Source organism: Narcine bancroftii, chromosome 5 (genome assembly GCF_036971445.1).
Source record: "Narcine bancroftii isolate sNarBan1 chromosome 5, sNarBan1.hap1, whole genome shotgun sequence".
NCBI lineage: Eukaryota > Metazoa > Chordata > Chondrichthyes > Torpediniformes > Narcinidae > Narcine > Narcine bancroftii.
The window spans coordinates 123781599-123803133 of record NC_091473.1 but is presented as its reverse complement, the minus strand read 5'-3'; the positions used below and the strand labels follow the sequence as shown (position 1 = coordinate 123803133).

At 38.4% G+C, this 21535-nt stretch overlaps 1 protein-coding gene across 11 annotated transcripts in view; it reads left to right on the top strand.

Annotated features, from left to right (window-relative positions):
• The window catches only part of ptprfa (protein tyrosine phosphatase receptor type Fa), a 411563-nt gene that overhangs the window by 248610 nt on the left and 141418 nt on the right, over window positions 1–21535 (top strand). For 7 of the 11 annotated variants that reach the window (XM_069938994.1, XM_069938987.1, XM_069938989.1 and 4 more), the window contains 5 exons: window positions 3104–3297; window positions 11933–11959; window positions 15750–15867; window positions 17897–18475; window positions 20624–20721. In XM_069938994.1, coding sequence (XP_069795095.1) covers window positions 3104–3297; window positions 11933–11959; window positions 15750–15867; window positions 17897–18475; window positions 20624–20721 — 1016 coding nt within the window. The remainder of the gene's footprint in view (window positions 1–3103; window positions 3298–11932; window positions 11960–15749; window positions 15868–17896; window positions 18476–20623; window positions 20722–21535) is intronic. The other 4 variants (XM_069938995.1, XM_069938991.1, XM_069938996.1 and 1 more) reach the window with 1 other exon arrangement.

Sequence of the window (21535 nt, the reverse complement as noted above, 5' to 3'; positions counted from 1 at the left end):
CAAATATATAAAATTGTACAGTCAAGATTGGTTGATATAAAAGTTAATGTACAATCCTTTAATTGCAGCTTGTTTTTGATGAATTTAGATTATGTTTTCTACTTTTATTGCCTGAAACTAAAAGCTACTAATCTCAGGCCATAATAAATCTTTGCTTACTGGTATGTGGACTTTATGCAAGATATAGTCAAAATTAATTTCTGTAACTATTTATAAGCCATGAGCAAACAGGTTCTGCACTTCCTACCTTATAAATTGCAAAGTTCATTTGTTCAATAAACATTTATGTCTGAATAATCTATTGAAAGCATTATTCAGCTTTTGAGATGGGCCATATGTCTGGACTCATAGCAATAAGCATTCAATTAATAATGTTTAAAGGCCAGGAGGAACCAGGAGTTCTCTTTATAAGAGCAACATAATTTCTCAAAAAATGTCAAGGCGAATACATAAAATCAGTCTCAGTTCATAAGCAGTGCAGTCATCAGGCTTGGATGACAAGGAATTACCCCAATCATTTTCACTCTATCTGAACGTAGTGTATAAACAGCCTATATTTTTTTTTATCTTATGAATGATGTTCACACCATATTGAATTGCTAGATTGAGCAGAAAGGAATTAGAACAGATGGCAAAGACTAAGTCAGATCTGTCTTGATTATTGCTTTAGAATAGAATTGAAGCTGTAAAAATCAAAACAAAGTCAAATGTTGTGAGATAAAATTGAACATTAAGGCAGGTAAAATTGCCATAATTTACTGATGGGTTTACTGTTTTTTCAGGGATTTAGGATATATATAGTCAGACGAGCAATGCTGAATGATGTGGTAGAGAATAGGACTGGATGGTGTGGCCTCAGAATAAAAGGGCATCCCTTTAGTACAGAGATGAGAAATTTCTTCAGAGAGTTGTTGATCCGTGGAATTCATTGCCATATGGCTGCAGAATCTAAGTCATTGGGTATATTAAGAACAGTGATTGACAAGTTCTTCATTAATAAGGCTGTCATAGGTTATGGGGAGAAGGCATGAAAATGGAGTTGCAAGGAAAAATACATAAGCCATAATTTGCATGGCAAAGCAGACTCGATTCCATGAATTCTGCTTTGAAATCTTGTGATCTTATTAGCGACTGATATTTCTGTGGAAAATGGAGCCCCAGTATTTTTTTTCCAATTGAAGATTATTGAAATTGGAGCCAATTGGAAACAATGGAGGAATGAAAAACTAAAGGCTCCACAGGAGTGGAGTCAAATCAATATCAGAATGGAAATAGAAGATATTGCTTCATCGGGATGATAAATCTTGATAGAGGACCATCAGACTAAAAATGAATTAGCAGTCCAGATATCAGACATACAATGCGAACAGGTGCTGATGAACATATTCTGAATTTCTAAAAGAATGGAAAAATGGTCTTCTGTGAGGAATTTCTTGCCAGAACACTCTCAGCAGCAGCGAAGAAATCAACAGGTTTCTGAAGTACGATCGGTAGTGAGAAGGTATTAGAAGTAGAAGTGGAATGAATGAGATGTAAGCTAGAAAACTCATGAAACTGTCACCTAAATCTCTCTATATTCTCAGAAATCTTTGACAATTTTGTTTTTTCTTGCTCAGCTTCCATTAACAAATTTTAGATACATTTCATTCACAAGGTTTGCTGACAAATTTCTGGCTCATGTTCAGAAATGTTTCTTTACCTTCATATTTCACAAAAGGAAAAGAATGGAAGACATTGAAATTATTTTTACTTCTTGTACTCATGCTATTTCAACTTTAAATATTTTGATGAATTGAAGAGATTGTATAAATCCCAATCGTTAATACTTTTAAGTTGTAGCTGGTGGAAATGACAAGGAATGATGTGTTGGATGCAGGACTCATGAAGTGAAAGATTAAGGAGATTAATGTTAATTGGCAACCATGATATAATTGTATTGTGAAAGTGGCGGCACGGTTAACGTAGCAGTTAGCGCAATGCTGTTACTGTGACAATGGTCGGGATGGGGTTTGAATCCCACGCTGTCTGTAAGGAGTTTGTATTTTCTCCCCGTATCTGAGTGGGTTTTCCCAGGCGGCTCTGGTTTCCTCCCACCTTTCAAAAATGTACTGGGGTTGGAGATCAATAGGATATAATTGGGCAGCACAGATTTATGGGCCAAAAATAGCCTGTAACCATGCTGTATGTATATTTTTTTTAATTTAAATTTTAAAATTGCAGAATATCTGTATTGAGAAAATATATCATCCACCCTTCAAAAATTATTGAGAAAATATAACTTACCTATCTCAATTATTCATTACTAGATCATGCTGTCTCTGTTCTTTTGTTGCAATGGCAAGAAACATAATAGTTGGTCCAGGTGTCCTGAAAAAAGTTTGAGAAGAAAAGAAAGCCCATCAAATTAATTGCAAATGAAAACTGCTGGAAGGAAACCTATGTGAATGTCAAGTGAGGATAACAATTAAATTCAGAGGGATGGCCATTAATTAATGATCTTCCAATATTCCCTCAGTCTTCATCTTAGATGAAGCAGGAGAAGCTTCATAAAATGCACATAAATTAGAGAAAATGCTTAAATGCAGCTTTAAGGCATTAATTCTACTTTTCTTCCCTCTGCACTGTGATCATGAAAACCAGGTTGTCATTTTAGTGGATTCATCGATCAATTTGTAACATTTCCATTTCTCATAGGTTTTTTTCTCAAGAGCTACCCATTATAGGAATTGTTATTTCTAGTTGTTCTCTCCATATAAAGTGCAAAGGGGCCACTGGATTAAGAAAACTGGAACTGGGTGTTATCTCTTTTTCTTCAAAGTAATTATGAGATTGACTTTCTGGGTTTTTTTCTGAAAGCAATTAGCAAATATGTTCAATGAATTCCAGTTTTCCTTTCAATTTAATTATAAATCTCCAGTCAAAAGTTCTATATTTTTGATGCCCAGTTTCAAAAGAGCTTGCCTGTTTAAATATGATGAGGCCTTCCATAAGACTGTTATTTCTTTTATAGTGGAGGATAGAAGGAAGTCTTTTTTATTAAATATGACTGTGCATTAGGATTTCTAAAATCATGAAAAATTAATAACTTCATTTTTTACTGTAGTGCCTAGTGCGCCTCCGCGGAAAGTGGAAGCAGACTCTGTCAACTCAACAACCATCAAAGTCACTTGGAAACCACCAGTATCCAACAAGCACCACGGACAGATCCGTGGATACCAAGTCACATACGTGCGCTTGGAGAAAGGAGAACCACAAGGGTATCCTGTCATTAAAGATGTGATGTTAGCAGAAGAGCAGGTAAGAAGTTATTTGTGACATCAAGAAAGGAATGATTATATGTATTTATGAAGTACTCGGTTAAAGAAAAAAGTAAGATTTTTCTCACCTAGAAAGCCTCATTTCTATTCCTGTTGACTTTTTAAAATGTGCTTTTGAGAAAATGATTATATTTTGTGAATAAATAAATGCTCTGAACAAACTAAGCCTAATGAAAATTCATGATATAAATTCTATGTTTAACCCCCTCCCCCCCCCCCATAAATGGTGTTTAACTATTCTACAACTTTTTAAAAATCTGCATCAGATTTCAGTTTGGAAAAGACTGGAAACTTTATCTTGTTTAGAAGTCAAAGCTAATTTTATAAAACAGCAAAAGCAAAATGTGAAGATGTGTATTTGTTAACCTGCGTTGCAGGTGATATATTATTAAAGCATTTTACATTTCTATGATTTATATCAATCTATTTTTATGATATATTTGACTTATTTGCGTCTCAGTTCAGGTATTTAAATCATTTTATTATTGGGAAAAACAATCGTTGCCTGATTTTTTTTTGTTAAACCTATTTTCACTTCTACAGAAACCAATTTTAATCAAAGTGGGCAGCATGGTTAACGTAGTGGTTAGCATGAGGCCAGTACTGCACCAGCAACCAGTCTGTAAGGAGTTTGGATGTTCTCCCTGTGACTGTGTGGTTTTCCTTTGGGTTCTCTGGTTTCATCTCACCCTCCAAAACATAGAGGTTTTGTAGGTTAAATAGTGTGTTTGTTGTAAATAGTTCAATGGTGTATTTGGGTGGCACAGACTTGTTTAAAAAATATTAAAACTGATGATCACACAAAATCAAGACTTAATTTTCAAATACTCAGTGATTGATGAATACCTTTGTGTTGGAATGTTATCCAGTTTTTATTAGCATTTAGTCGTTGTATTGGTAGATATCAGACAATTCCATTTTTGTAAACATTTTTTTAAAAATTTTAGACTTTTTAAATAACCTTGTCAACACATGTTGTGAACTTAGAAATTGTATACCCATTGCAAAAATTAAATCATTTTGAGAAACACTGTCCACCTTGCCTTGCATAATGTTATACACTGCTGTCAGATCATTCATCAGCCACTAAATCTCAAGAGAAAATATTGTAAGTTGTCCAAACTTTAGTTGATTATCATTATTATTATTATTAGTTAATACTCTCTAATCCAGACAACATGCTGATGAACCCCTTCTGCACCCACTCCAAAACTTTCACATCCTTCATGTAATGTGCTGACTGAAAGAACTGCACAGAGTACTCTAATGAGGCCTAACCAAAATTTTATCCACTGCAATATGCCTTCTTTACCATGCTATCTTTGACTACACACTATGGACCTGTTCTCCAAGATCCTTCGTTATGTCAATGCCCATGTACAGGCCCTTCAGCCCATAATGTTGTGCCAACCTATATAAATTTACTTCACAACAATCAAATCCTACCCTATTCCACACCCTAATTATCTTACACATGTGCCTATTGAAGAGTCTTTTGAATGACCCTATTGTACCACCCCTGGCAAAGCACTTCAGGCACCCATCATTCTCTGGTTACAAAAAAAAATGACCTCTGATTTCTCCCCTAACTTTTCTTCCACTTGCCTCAAACAGATATTCTGGTATTGCTATTGTATATCTCTATTGTAATTTCATCTTTTGCCACTTCAAAGAGAAAACCTTGCTCCATAAGACATCTTCTCCAAACCAGGAAGCATCCTGGTAAATATCCTCTACATCCTCTCCAAAGCATCCACATTCTTCCGGCATTGAGGCAATCAGAACTGAACACAGTATTGCATGGAGTGAAACACAAAGGTCTGCAGATGCTGTGATTGTAGTCAAAATGCAGAAATGCTGGAGGAACTTGGCCGGTCTTGTAGCGTCTATAGGAGGTAAAGCTCTATTACAAAGAGTTTGGCTTGAGCCCTTCCTCAAGGTATGAGTGAAAAAACAAAGGCAAAATTAAAGGCTGGGGAAAGAAATGGGGAAGAATGGGAGGGGGAGGAGTACAAACCAACTGACAAAAGGTGTTAATTGGGTATGATTTTCCCTCTGTGAAAAGAGACAGAGGGAAAAGAGGAGAAAGAGAGAGACAGAGGTAGAGGAAAGGAGACAGGGTAAAGAAGATTGGGGGGTGGGGGTGATTTCAATGGAAACTGTAGAAGTCAGTGTTAATGCTATCAGGTTGGAAGGTGCTCAGATGGGCGCTGAGCTATTGTTCCACAAATTTGTGGGTGGTCTCTGTCTCGCAATGCATGAGACCATGGACAGACATGTCAGCAAGGAAATTGAAATGGGTGGCCACTAGGAAATCCACGCTATTTCAGTGGAGAGAGCCAAGATGCTCAATGAAGCAATCTCCCAGTCTGCGCCCAGTCTCTCAGATGCAGAGGAGACTACAATGGAAGCACCGGATGCAGTAGATGACCCATGCAGATTCACAAGTGAAATGTTGCTTCACTTGGAAGGACTGTTTGGGGCCCCGAATGGTGGTGAGGGAAGAGGTGTGGGCACAAGTGGAGCACTCCTGCTGTCACAGGGGTAGGTGCTAAGGGGACATTTGGTGGGGAGGGAGGATTGAACGAGGAAGTCGTGGTGGGAGCTGTTCCTGCGGAAGACAGGGGAAGAGAGGGGAATATGTGACTGGTGGTGGGAGCACATATTATGTGGCGCAAATGGCGGGAGGCAGAGGTAGGTGACTCGTTAGGTCACTCATCTGAGTGCTACTGGTACAATGTAACCCCTACTCACCTAAATCCATTCATGTACACGCTGTTCCTTTCTGAGGAGTGGGGTATCTTAATATCATACCCAACAAACTGACTGAAAAGAACAATCATCATCCTATGGAATGAATGGCAAAAAGAAAACAAAGGTGAGGACAAAGGGCATCCTATCCTTGTTGCTTGTGGCAGTGGAGGAGTCCAGGTCAGATGTGAGGGTAATGAAGGATATGCGTGTGAGGACTGAGTTGATGTTGATAGAGGAGAAGCTATGTTGTGTGAATAAGGGGGACATTTCTATTGATCTGGCATGGAAGATCTCAATCTGGGAGCAGATGCAATGGAAACAGAACAACTGAGAGAAAGGAATGGGGTCCTGCCAGGGGACAGGGTGTGAAGAGGTGCAGTCGAGGTAGCTGTAGGAGTTGTTGGGTTTGGAGACAGAGAGATTGAGAAAAGGGGGAGTGTTGCTAGAGATGGATCAAATGAGTTTGAGGTCAAGGTGTAAATTGGCAACAAAGTGGATAATTTTCAGTTCCCTGCCCTATTCCCTTACAGACAGTCCATGGCTTCATGCACTGCCAGACTGAGACCAGCGCAAATTGGAGGAACAGCTTCTCATCCTCCATCTGGGCACCCTCCAAATTTATGGCATTAATATTGACCTCTAGTTTATGTTAAAACAATGCACCCACCCCCATCTTCTTCCCCGTCTTCTTTCCTCTAGCTCTTTCTTGCTCTCTCTCTCTCTCTTTCTCTCTCTCTCTCTCTCTCTCTCTCTCTCTCTCTATCTCCCCCAGCCCCCACCCCACCGGAGATTTTTACACAGAAATCCCACGATATTGCTATAAGGAAGATCCGGCATTAAGATGCCTTTGGTCGTTTACACAGAACCGAACAACTCCGGGATATTTGTGGGTCAGTGTGTCTTTTTACACTGCAAGCCCTCAATCTGAGTGCAAAAGAGGCTGAGCGTGTCACAAAACAGCATCAGCATCGCCATCTAGTGTCACATATCGTATTTGACAGTAGGTGAGACCTACTTTTTACCCCCAAACAAAATGCCGGATTGCTCTTTTACACAGACGGCGTTCCGGGGCTGTACTGACTATGCTGGCAAAATAAAGCCGGACCTGGAATGACCCCACCATTCTGCCATTCCGTGTCTCTGCTTTTTAGACAAAAAGCAGAGCGTTAAAAGAAGCCACAAATATCCCGGAAAGAAGTGGCTGTGTAAAAGTCTCTCTCTCTCTCTCTCTCTCTCTCTCTCTCTCTCTCTCTCTCTCTCTCTCTCTCTCTCTCTCTCTCTCTCTCCCTCTCTCTCTCTCTCTCTCTCTCTCTCTCTTCCCCCTTTTCCCTCTGTCTCGCTTCTCAGAGCCAAACTCAATTCTCACCTGTCCTCTTATCGTATCCAATTAACATCTTTTGTCTGTTGGTTTGTACACCTCCCCCTCTCATTCTTCCCCCTTTCTTTACCCAGCCTTCAATTCTGCCTGTTTTTTTACATATACCTTGAGGAAGGGCTCAGGCCCAAAACTTCAGTAATATATCTTTATCTCCTATGGACGCTGTGAGACCAGGTGAGTTCCTCCAGCATTTCTGTTTTGCAATCCTGCGTGGTCTAATCAGGGTTTTATAGAGCTCCAACATGACCTTGCGACTCTTGACCTCAATCCCTCTACTTATGAAGGCCAGCACACCATACTCCTTCTTAATTACCCTGTCAACTTACACGGCAACCTTGAAGGATGTGTGGACCTGGACCCCAAGATCCCTCTGTTCTTCCACATTATAAGAATCCTGCTATTAACTGAGTACTCTGCCTTCAGGTTCGATCTTCCATTTCACAGTTATCCTGATTGAACTCCATCTGCCACTTTTCTGCCCATCTCTGTATCCTGTCTTTATCCTGTTTTAATCTTACGATAGCCTTCTACACTATGCATCATCTGCAAACTTACTGACCCACCCCTCCACTTCTTCATCCCTCATTTATAAAAATCCCAGAGCAGGGTCCAAGAACGATCACTGTAGAATGCCACTAGTCACTAACCACAAGGCAGAGTATGTTCCATCTACTAATACCCCTCTGTTTTTCTCAGGTAAGCCAGTTTTGAATCCAAGCACCCAAGGTTCCATTGATTCCATGATTCATGACATTCTGAATAAGCCAACATTGGGGTACCTTGTCAAATGTCTTACTAAAATCCATATATACCACATGCACCACCTTACCTTCATCCATTTATTTTGTCCTTTCATCAAACAACTTTGTTAGGCTTGTGAGGCATCACCTTCCCCTCATAAAGCCATCCCAACAGACTGTTCCTCTAAATGCTTGTAAATCCTGTCACTATGAATCCTCTTCAATAGTGTGTCCACCACTGACATAACACTCACTCGTCTATAATTGTCAGGATTTCTCCTTTTATCTTTTTATTGTGGGCGGTGCTGTTGGCGTAGCAGATACCACAATGCTGTTACAACACCAGTAAATGGGACAAGGGTTCGAATCCTGTGCTGTCTGTAAGGAGTTGGCACATTCTCACTATTCCTGTTTGGGGTTCCTCTGGGAGCTCCGGTTTCCTCCCACCGTTCAAAACATACCAGGGATGTAGGTTAATTAGGTGTAATTGCGTTGTACAGGCCAAAATGGCCTGTAACCATGCTGTATGTCTAAATAAATAAATAGAATGAGTGAATCAATAGACAGGGCTCTACGTTTGCCATTCTCCAATCTTCCAGCACCTTTTCTGTGGCTAGGGACACAACAATCATTGCCAACTCCTCAGCAGTCTCTTCCCTTGTTTTCTTTTATAACCTGAGGCTTATCTCATCTGGTCCCAGGGACTTTTTGGAATAATTTTAAGAAGATCCAATACTTCCTCTTTCTTACCTCGACATGCTTTAGGACATTATCCTGTAATATATTGACTTCACATTCACCAAGATCCTTCTCCCTGTTAAACACTGAAGTATTAATTTAGGACCTCCTCTCTCTCCTCTGGCTCCAGGCACATGTTTCTCCCCCTGCTCCCTTTATCCATAATCATTCCTTCCCTTGCTCTCATCACTCTTTTGTTCTTCATGTACATGTAACATGCGGTAGGATTTTCCATAATCCTACTTGCTAAGGTCTTCTCATACCCCCTTCTTGTTCTATTAAGTCATTTTGTAAGATCCTTCCTGACTACCATATAAATCTCATGAGCCCTTCCTGGCTTTTGTTTCCTGAACCTTGCATGTGCTTCCTTCCTCTTGCCAAGCTACATCTCTTGTCAACCATGGCTTCTTTACCCGAGTATCTTTTCCTCGCCTCAGTGGGACAAATCTATCCAGTGCAACTGGTCCTTGAACATCTTCCATATTTCTACTGTCTTTGTTTGAGAACATTTGTTCCAAATTTATTCTCCCTAATTCATGCCTAATCCCATCATAATTCATCCTTTCTCGATTAAACACTTTCCTATTTTGCCTATTATAGCCGTGCTATAATAGTCACTGTCTCCAAAATGCTCACTATATACTTTCCTCTTGAATTTGACCATCCAAAGTGCAACAACATATCCTTTGTCAACCTTCCTCACTATCCATAACTCCATCATTTTTTGCAAACTTACTTATCAATCCACGTACAATCTCTTCTAAATCATTTGTGTATATTCACAAACAACTCTGATCCCAGTGGAACACATTGGTCACATACTCCAGTCAAAATAACATCTGTCCATCACTATCCTCTGGCCTCTCTGTCCAAGCTGATTTTGAATCTAATCTTCCAAGTATCCATGGATCCCATGTGTCTTTACCTTGTGGATTAGCCTATCATGATGGACCTTGCTAATCATCTTCACCTCAAAAACTCCAATCAGATTTTACTTTTGAAATACTGTGTTGAGTCTGGTTCATTGCATTATAATTTTTATTGCTACTTTTTCTGAAGTAATAGATTATAGCATTTTATCAGCATTAAGCTAATGATGTTACAGTTTCATTTTTCTTCCAGTCTGTTGAGACCCATCCAGAGGGTGGTGAATTGCCTCCCATTCTTTATTTCAATTACACCAGTTAATACTGTCCATTCTACTTTTCTGTAAAAGCCCACTGAATGAACTTTATCATAGGTATTTTTTGAATATGCATAAGCATTCACCACATAGTGGTCACTTGTTATTACTTCATATGCCCAAAATCTGTTTCAGTGATATTGGGTGATTTTTTTTCAACCTTGTTAATGTCTTCAAATGAAAGAGATAAACAACCATTTCTTTCATTGTTTGGTGCATCAGATCAGCATTTAAATTAAGCTTGCAGCCAAATAACAATTCCTCACTAGGCTTTGTTAATTATTGGCCAAAAGTATCTTTTGTTTTTCATTTCTTTTTCTCAAAGTTTCCTTTTATTGTCACGTAATAAAACATTAAAAATGTAACATACAAGATTTACTTCAACTTTTGTCTGCTGTAAGGCAAAGAGTCGTCATGAGCATTGCCTGCTACCCTAAACAAAAGAAGAAAGAGAAGCAAAAGAAAGCCCCTTCAAAGAGATTGTCCGTGGATTCGCCTCCGGTGCTCCCGCACGCTCTGCACACACTCCAGTCTGTTTCTGTAAAATTATTAAACGATGTAACTCTTCAATATGAAGAAGCTTTCTATAATTAACTTGAGAAATACATGGTGTCATATATTCAGTATGTATTTTGTGTAGCCAACTGATGTAAAAAGTATTGTTGAACAATTTGGGATGATTAAGTTTGCTGACCTTATTAGAACTGAACAACCTAATGGTAGGTTTAATGACAGATTTCATCTTTAGACTGCCAATGTTCTTGGTATGACTTGTCCCAGTACTGAATTGTAAATTTGGCATTTTGCAAGAAAACATTGATCCAAATACTGAAAAACTTATTTTAACACACATGAGAGGAACAGATTATGTGAACACACTGAGTATTTTGCTAAAAGTAAGGATTCAGTAACCAGATGGCATATGTTTAAGGTGAGCGGGGCGAGATTTAATAAGAACCTGAGGGGAAACTTTTTTGTAAACACAAAAGGTGGTGAGTGTATGGAACAGGCTGCTAGAGGAGGTGGTTAAAAAAATTTTGGCTGAATAAAGGGGATAGGATTGGTTTAGAGGGATATGGGCCAAGTGCAAGCAGATGGAACTAGTATGGGTGAGATATTTTGGTTGGTGTGGGCAAGTTGGGCTAAAGACTCTATATTGCAAATAAATGAGTGTAATCCTTGTTCTTGATGAAAATGTTGTGGTGTTAGAATGGAAATTAATCAGTTGATTAACTATATTTATTATTTTTTTCATTTTATCATTTTAAACAAGATTTTTGTATTGGTGAAGTTTTTGAACAAATTACACAGAGGTAATGGTTGAAAATCAATGTAAAACACAAATAATATAAACAATAATGGAAGGTGACTGTAATATTGTGAATGTATTGAGCTCCTGATCTTATAGTCAATATTACGTTTTGTGTGTGTGAGTGGTGGGGGGGGGGGGGTGTTGTGTGTGTAATATTCAGACTATTTCTAGATCATACTTCCGATTTCTGATAGCTTGAAGCTAGAATGAAATAAATGGCTCATTAATTTGATTGAAGGCTATGCAAAACATGAGGTAAAACAAGGGTAAGCAAAATGTATTACTAAGAACAAGTCACAAACACTACCACTGTAAATGCCAATCATTGCATCTTGTTCTGGTTTGGAAGATGAACCTGCTCATCAAACCAAGCTAAAATTTATCATTTAAAATGTGTTGGTTTTTTAAAATTTCATTTATAGTTATCATGTATCCTTACTAATCTAGTCAGAATTGTCTTTCCTCTAATCCCTTCTTTCTGATTGTCTTTCTTTTCTCCAAAACATTTAGTGGGAGTCTGAGGACACCCAGGACGATGTGAGTAATAAACATGCAATTCTGGGCGTGGGCCTTCTATCACAAGTCATTAGAGGGATGTCAAAGATGAATATAACAAAGCAGCTTTAAATATGAAAGAAACACATGGGGTATTCATATCTTCAATTCAGTATACCATTTACATTTAATTACGCTTGCTGTATTGAGGGAAGTCTGTCTTCCATCCCATGACTCAAATTTAAAATTGCTTTGCACTGAACTGAATAATGACACTGACCACATTTATTATGCCTTGTAGCAAGCATGGTGTTGCTAGGTTTAAACCAACATCTGAGCCAGTGATTAGAGGCCAGATGAAACAGGGTTTTTCGTGTAACTAATCCACAATATAAATCAACAAACTTTTTTTTCTGTTCCTGTTTGATGTCAATATTCTGGAATTCATTGTACATAAATAAAGGCAACTTTTTCTCCCTCAGCCCCAACAAAAAAAATTGGATTTTGTCCTTTGCTTCATTCTTCTCCATTTACTAAAATGTAAAACCAATGCAAATAGAGCAAAGGTTTCAGACATATTCTTATCAATGGTGAACTAGCTAGGCAGCTGCAAATGCTTGCAAAACTCATTGGAAACTATTTATTTATAATCCAACACTGGAAAGAGAGATTTGCAATACAGCAATCCAAAGGATTTCGGACTACCTTCCATTAATAGAGCTGCGATCTGCAGAAGAAATCCTGCTACATCACAACACTTTTCTTCACAGAGAAAATGTAACAGCACTACAGAGAGGTGCCAGAGGCCAGGAGAGAATCCAGGTCCCAAATCTTTGTGCTCTCAAAACCTTGAAAAAGTCTCACCAGCTCCAGCAATTTGTTGGAATCTCTGGCCTATAACACTCAAAGTAGAGAAGGAATATTCAGCTCTGTGTTGAGAACCTTAATGCAGAACTCCTACAGAAAAAACACATTACCTTACAAAATACTCACAGCTCAACTCTAAACCATCTTGTAACAAGATAAAAGGAAACCACTTATCGTGAATCTCAAGGAGCAATCCCTTTTCCCCTGTCCTGGATGCAACTTATTTCTCATGGACATGTTCATCCTTTCTTTAGTTTTTGATGTTACTAACTTAAATCAAGGAATAATTTAAGGTAGCTAATCGACACCAGCATGCCTCTGAGATGTTGGATGAAACCAAAACACCCAGGGTAAATTACATGATCACGGAAAGTATGTACAAGCTCATCAAAGAGAATTCCCAAGGTCAGGACAGGGCCTGGTCCCTCAAGCTGTGAAGCAGCGGACCAACTGATGTGCTGCTAATGCTGCTCACTTGAATGCTGCTTAAGGTTTTACTAAAAATCAAAATTGTCTTGATTTCTTTCTTTAAATTTAAATCTGCAAAATTAAATTGCTGAATTCCCATAAAATTACCAAATTTATCTTCAACACATGTTAAAGTCCTGTTTCCCTCTCATTAATTGCAGTAAAAATTAATATACTGATATGAATCTGCATAGCAGTGCAACGTTGGGCATTATTGATAAGATGAAAGGAACAATAGAGGTATTATTGTCTTCAGGAAGGAATTGGGAAAAAATAATTATACAGTGTTGATCTCTCTTTGACATCCCTACCATTTTGCATTGATCTTCTGCTCCTTTAAACTACAGGTTTGCATGAGAAATATACACGGTACTTGCTGGGAGAATCTTGAGGGTATTCTACTTGTAGATGCAAATTTGTACTACATTTTCTGTTTTAATGGTGCTGGCACAACGCGTGTTTTTTCTCTTCTTCACTGCTCTGTGTGATGAGATTTGTATTCATAAGTACTTACTTCATGTGAAGCAAAGGTTCTGGATTAGCTGGGCTGGGGAAATGTGTAGTGGAGGCAACAAAGCATGATAAAGATCATTTTGTTTTCAGCATAGCCTGAAAGATTTAGGATAAGGAATGGACAGGATCAGTGAAAGGGAACAAAACCCACAATCAACTGACAATGTGGATCTATGAGTAATTTGTTTACTGCTTTCTTGTCCGAGGATATTCTTAAGAACATGCCTTTCTCCTTAGTAGATGGGCGAGGCTTTATCAATTTGACTCTGTTAAAGTGAATTACAAGATGACAAAACTTAACAAACTGGAATGTGACAGAAAAGAGGGCAAACTGGGTAGTAATCCATCTTGCTGCTCAAACCTGAATATCCTAACTGTGCCCTTCATAAGTACCATGAAGAAATACATATGGGCGGAATTAAGTTTTTGGTTCATTACCTTTCTATATGGACAATCTGATGATTTTGTACTTGGGCTAATGGTGAGAAAACACTTTAGTGCCTTGAAGACTGGAAAATATTCTTGGCTGTCTCTTCAATTGGACTCCATTGTTCCCACTCATATGGACCCCTTAAAGGCTTTGGTTTTGTATTTTTATTCATGTCTCTTTTAATACTATTCTTTTAACTTTTACTGTTACAGCACCTCTAACTTTGTTGAAGGTCAGTGGCAAACTCCCACTTATTGACACAGGGTGTCAGGGTGAAATCCAGTGATCCTTATCTTGGAAAACTGGGTTGAGTTGAAAGTTAGATCAACCAGTGGGAAAAGAGAAATGCATGTTTAAATAAGTAACTTCAATCCCCAGCCACACAAGCTATTGAGATTGTTGTAGAATTGAAATAAATAGATATTCTAAAGCAATGGTATAATTCATGAAAAAAATGTGGATTTAATTTTTTCCACCAAATTGTTTTTTTCCTGTAGTATTGTTTTTGCAGTATCTGCCTTTCCATTTCTATTTTAGAAATGGAAATGCAGCAATTTTGCTAATGGCCCATAAAACTAAATAAATAAAAGCAACAATTGTGTTGATCCAAAAATGGACGTCTCCAATTTTATCTGTAGATTATATCAAACACACGAGAAAACTAATATATTCCTCTGCATAAAGATTGTTTCCTTTTTGCTCAAAAATTGAACAGCTTACCTACATGTGCTGGATGAATCAAAGTATTTCTCACCAAAAAATAATTGATTGCCGGGATTGGATGAGGTGGCAATGTGCTTACAGCTGTGATGCATGTGTGGGGGGCAGTTGGTTTGCAGTGCCCTGGTGTTGCTTTTCCACTTCTACAGATTATTTCCTCAGTTAATGCTTTTTGATGTTTTTACTATGTATTTAATTTATGTGTAGATGTTTCTGTGGGTTATTAAGTTCACCTCTGGAAATAACATTGACCACTTGAGGTGTGATCAAACACCTGGATTAGTTATACAAAGAATACTTCTGGTTTAATTAGCCCAGTTCAAGTTTTGATGTGATTATTTCCAATAAAATACAGGATAAAACCTGGCAGAATTCCTATTGTTCATTTTTTATAACTGTTTAGTGATGTATATATTTTGTTTGTTCATTTGATATGAGCAGTTAATATTCTCTGGAGTCAAATTCTTGAAAAACATATTAGTTCTTCCTAGTTTTGATAATAAATAACCCTTGTAATTTCTGTACCAAGTGGTGAAGAAAACATTTTCAAGAGTATGTATTCCCAACAAAACATCCTAGAATGGTGCACTGCCAAGATCTTGCAAGTATCTTCTTGCCCCATCCTGGGTTAATTTTCCTCTTAATTGTCCAGTGCTGGTTAAGCCTCCATGGTACAAACAAATGGTCCCCTGTATGACATCAGATTTATTATCATGCATGCCAAGTTAGATTCTGTGTCAGCCAGACTCTGCAAATCCTGGTTTATCTACATTTCTATATGTGTACTGTTGGTATCTGTGTAACCAATTTTATTTCTGATACATTTACTAATAGGAAGCTTTCATTGGTGGACTGATGCCTGAAACAACATATTCCATTACAGTAGCAGCATATACCATTAAAGGTGATGGAGCTCGTAGCAAACCCAAGTTGGTTACTACTTCAGGAGCTGGTATGTAGGACCTTGAGTACTCAGCTATTCTCTTCATACTCAAAGAAGTTTTTTTGGCAAGCAAAAGAATCCCTACAAAAAGTTTATGCAAAATTGTATTGGCATTAGTTAATAGTCATTCCTGACTCAGCAATTCTATATTACGTTTTAAACCTTTAAATGTCCAATATCATATCAAAATATTCAGTCGAAACAAAATTATTGTATAATATGCATGCAAAGTCGAACACCACAATAGTGATGAAATAGTTATTTACATATGAAAGCTTGAAATAGGGATGATTGGCTAAGTGAGATGAGAAAAATATTTTAATTTGCAAATTATTGTTCCTTTTTTTCAGAACTCATGCTATTGCCACAGATTGTCTAAAAATGTTGTAATCTAACATAACATAAACAACAAAACAAATAATAATCCAAGCATTGGTGCAACTTTTCACTTACTGCGTTTTTATTTCAGTAATTATTTAGTTACATCAAATGAGAGTTAATTATTGGTGGAAATTGAATAAAAAATAATTAAACCTGAGAATTCCTGAATTGATAGGGTAGTTTAATGCTGGTCAAATATATTTACTAACTGGGCCAGTGAAAAGCTTAAATGTATTAATTCTGATTATATTTTTTATATTTAGACTAAAAAGAAAGCTGAAAATATCCATTAACCTAAGAGTATGGAATTTTGCTTGCTTAGTGAAAAACTGTACCAAAAAAATGTATAGGAATTAGCAATTTATACTTGCATTTCCTTTCATTGTTGCATGAATAATTGGTGCTGCATTACTAATCATTTTGAAACTGATAGCTGTTTGAGCGAGCTTTACCCCAAGTTGCTGAGAGAAGTGAGGGAAGAGATAGCTGGGCCAGTGGCTATGATCTTTGAGTCCTCTTTGACCATAGGGGAGGTGCCAGAGGATTGAAGAATACAAATGTGGTCCCTTTGTTTAAAAAAAGGTAATAGGGAGAATCCTGGGAATTATAGACTGGTGAGTCTTACATCAGTGGTGTACAAGGTAGTGGAGAGGATTCTTTAGGATAGGATCTATGAGCATTTGGAGAAGTAAAGTCTACTCAAGGATGGATAATCAGCATGGTTTTGTGAAGGGAAGGTTGTGCCTCATGAGCCTAAATTAGTTTTTTTGAGGAGGTAACAAAGGAAATTGAGGGAAGGACAGTGGATGTGGTCTATATAGATTTTAGTAAAGCATTTGACAAGGTCCCCGATAAGAGACTTGTTCTGAAAGTCATGAGGCATGGAATCCATGGAAACTTGGCTGTGTGGATAAAAAAAAGTTGACTTGCATGCAGAAAATAGTAGTGGAAGGAAACTATTCTGCCTGGAGGTCAATGACTAGTAGAGTTCCACAAGGATCTGTTCTGGGACCCCTGGTCTTTGTGATTTTTATAAATGATCTGGATGAGGAGGCAGACCACTCTTGGAGTGTTCAGTTCTGGTCACTTCATTATAGAAAGGATGTGAAAGCTATGGAGAGGGTACAGAGGAGATTTACCAAAATATTGCTTGGATTGGAAATTAAGTCTTATGAGGAAAGGTTAGCAGAGTTGGGACTTTTTGGAGCATAGAAGGATGAGAGGAGACTTAATAGAGGTCTACAAGATTATGAGAAACATAGATAGGGTGGACAGCCAGTGTCTCTTTCCCAGGGAAGAAATAGCAAACACCAGAGGACATGTGTACAAAGTGAAGGGAGAAAAGTTTACGGGAGACATCAGGGGGAAGTTTTTTTACACAAAGAATTGAGGGTGTTTGGAAGGCCTTTGCAGGGATAGTGGTGGGGGTTGAAGCATTAGGGGCATTTAAGAGACTCTTAGACAGGCATAGGGGTGGAAGAAAAATAGAGGGCTATGGGGTAGGGAGGGTTTAGTATTTTTTTAAGGAATATATGGATTGGCATAACATTGAGGGCTAAAGGGCCTATACTGGGCTGTAGTGTTCTATGCTATATGCTATATGTTCTAAATGGAAATGTACTCACCAGTTAAGTATAAGCATGCTACTTTTCTTAAGTCCCAGGAAGGCCTGCAATGGTTATCAGTGTCACTCATATGAGCACAGCCCTTATTCAGTGGCAACCACCACAAGAAATGGTGGGTGAACTGCTGGGTTTCCGATTGCAGTACAGTCGGGCAGATGAAGACAAGCCAAACATAATTGAACTAGGTAAAAGTGATGATCATCACACCGTTACAAACTTGTTCAAGGGGGCCACATACACCTTTCGGCTGTGTGCCAGAAACAAAGCTGGATTCGGCGAGGAATTAGTGAAGAAAATAATAACACAGGAAGATGTTCCAAATGGGTTTCCACAGAACCTACGTGTTGTGGGACTTACAACATCTACCACGGATCTTTCTTGGGATCCACCAATTGTTTCACAGAGGAATGGGAAGATGATCCTCTACACAGTATTGTATCATGATATTAACAGCCTGAAGGACCTCACCAATACTACCAATGAGACTCAGATAACCCTGAGTAGCCTGAAACCAGACACAACTTATGATATTCGAGTGAGAGCGCACACTTCCAAAGGGCCTGGTCCGTATAGTCCGAGCATTCAATCCCGTACAATGCCAGTTGACCAAGGTAAGGAATTTAGTATATTGGCATTAATACATTGAATGACAGCTTTGGCATGAATGAATGACAGTAATAATCAGCAGTAGGTCCAGAATTCCAGGGTTATTTCAACTCGGGTGGCTGGGGGCGGTGGGGGGGGGGGGGGGGGGGGGTGGGGTTCAGATGTGACTGCTGCACTGAATAAATCATCCTCACAACTCACACAGATGAATGTATCTATATTGCACTTTGATTCAAAATAAAGCCACATAAGTTTGCAATACATTATATGAAGAAGCTGAAAGTCCAAACGGAAAAAGATAAAATAGACTGCAAAGCAGTCACCCAGACTATGGTTGGTTTCTCCATTGTAGACGAGACCCTATTGTGGGCACAAAATGAAATGCAATATATTGAAAGAGGTGCAGGGAATTGCTGCCTTCTCTACAAAGATAAGAAAAGTATGAGGTAAAAGGGCACGTATTTTATCTCCCACTGTTACATGGTTAAATGCTGTGAAAGAGTAATTAGTTGGTGGATAAGAACATGTAGACCAGGGACTCAAGAAGGCAATAATCCCTTTGGAATGCTAAAAGGAAAGGGGGTAATAAGATCTTTCTTCTTCTTTTCTTTGGCTTGGCTTCGCGGACGAAGATTTATGGAGGGGTAAATGTCCACGTCAGCTGCAGGCTCGTTTGTGGCTGACAAGTCCGATGCGGGACAGGCAGACACAGTTGCAGGGGAAAATTGGTGGGTTTGGGTTGGGTGTTAGGTTTTTCCTCCTTTGTCTTTTGTCAGTGAGGTGGGCTCTGCGGTCTTCTTCAAAGGAGGTTGCTGCCCGCCGAACTGTGAGGTGCCAAGATGCACGGTTTGAGGCGATATCAGCCCACTGGCGGTGATCTATCTATTAGTGAAATCACATTGATGGTGGGAAATTACAAAGGAATTGATTTATGTGGAGATTGGTGAGATGAAAGAGAAGCCACTTTTGATTTGGCTGAGCATAGAAATTAGGCAATTTATGATTGTCCTAAGTATCTTTCAGTCACAGACTGATAAGTGGTAAGTAATAGCTGCGAAACAAGTTTAATGGCAAAAACCAATGACCATCTCCAACAAAAGATCTCCAACAAAAGAGTCTCTGAATACCCACTGTTCAGTCAATGATATTACCATTGAATGTCCCACATCTGAGCATTACCATTGCCTCTCAACTAAATCAGCCACAAAAATGAAGTGGCTACAAAAGTATATGAGTGGTTGGGTCTCCCACAATGTGTAACTCATCTCCAGACATCATACAGCACCTGTACAGTCTACAAGGTATGTATCAGGGACTCGTGAATTGTTTTCTCAAGCCCAAAATGTTAGTTATAAGTCTTTGTCTCCTATGGACACTGCGGGACCTGCTGAGTTTCTCCAGCAATTTTTGCATGGTTACTATGGCTGTACTGTACATCATTTACAAAATACATTATAGTTAATTACCTCAACTATACTGAAACACTCCACCTCCCCTTCCCCCCCCCTTCCAGGACCTAAGCGTCAATGAAGCACTGGAGCAGCAGACATATGGGAATTTCACCACCTGCAAATTCCCCTCAAAGTCCACACCACCCTCTCCTGTGGGAGCATGGTACGAATACAGCACAAGCACTTAGAAATGGGCAAGAATCATTGACCTTATCAATGATGCTCATATCCCATAAAATCAATATTTTTTTTTAAAAGGTGGGTGTTGTCTTTTAACTTTGCTCCCCCAAAGATTTTTTTATTCCTTCCACATTTCCCTTTAATTGCTCCCTCACTACCAACTCCCTCACTACCAACTCCCTCACTATCAACAACGATGTCCATAGATTAATTCAAGCAAGTGCACTCAATTTAGCAAACTAAACAACATGACGGGTCAAATTTGAACTACAGGCCAGAGTTTGGCTGTCAAATTGCATTATGGATGCCTGGTCATTTGCCCCTGTATTCTCATTTCTGAAATCCATGAAGCTTAGTGTCATGGTGCATTTCATGCTTTTTGACTAATATAATGGTGAGAAATTAATTTGTCCTTTTACTCTTAACGCAGAACCTTACTGAGAAAAATCCATCTGCATCATTGTGCAGGAACATGTATGTTATGATCTTCCTCATGTTATGATCTTCCTGACCTTTTTCTAGTGTTTGCCAAGAATTTTCGGGTGAAGGCAGTAATGAAAACATCAGTGTTACTGAGTTGGGAAGTGCCAGAAACGTACAAACCAGGAGTATCTTTCAAGGTTAGTGCAGCGAAGCAACACTTAATTTTACTTACCTCCAACTTCAAAGAAAATTCATGACCTTATCCTTCTAACCTGATAATGGAGCAAAGTCTGGCATTCAAAAGAAGTTGAAGTGCATCTGGAATATCCATTAAAAACACTGCCTCAAGTATCAAGAGTCAAATCAATTTCTGAAGCTCTCTTAATGTAACCAATTGCTTTCCATGTGGAGAGAAATAGCCCAACTAACTGCCTTGGATATTTTTTTCCATGTATCCAGATAATAATCAGTTCCACTTGTTTATGGTGTACATCCATTTAAGGCAGCATGTGGGTGTTTATTATGTCTGACTCAAAAACATAAATTTAGCTTCTTCTCCCTCGAATTTGTACTTTGCCATTTATGGTTTCTTCAGACATGATTTGGTATAATTTATTAGTATGAATTTCAAGCAATTTTCACCACTCTCATCTTTGGAAATGGGCCAAAGTTTAAAATATCTCGTGTTGTGATCTAGTTATTAAGAATATTTACCTCTTGATGATTTAAGCCAATAATTAAGTAATGTTATTAGATATCTTACCACAGCCTTGATTGTGATTTAAGGAATGTTACATATACTGTAGGAGTAACTTTGAAGTCTATTTCCAAGTTGATTTGGATAGAGTCAATTGCAATTTTCCCATTTTAATGTTCTTTTATTTGTTTTGCTATATGGGTGAAGAGAAAAAAAGAACGCATGTATTCCTCCCATTGGAAAAAAACAGGGACATTTTCAATATTGCTAAGAACCAAAGTACTTTCAATTGCTAATACTTTGAATGGAGCATT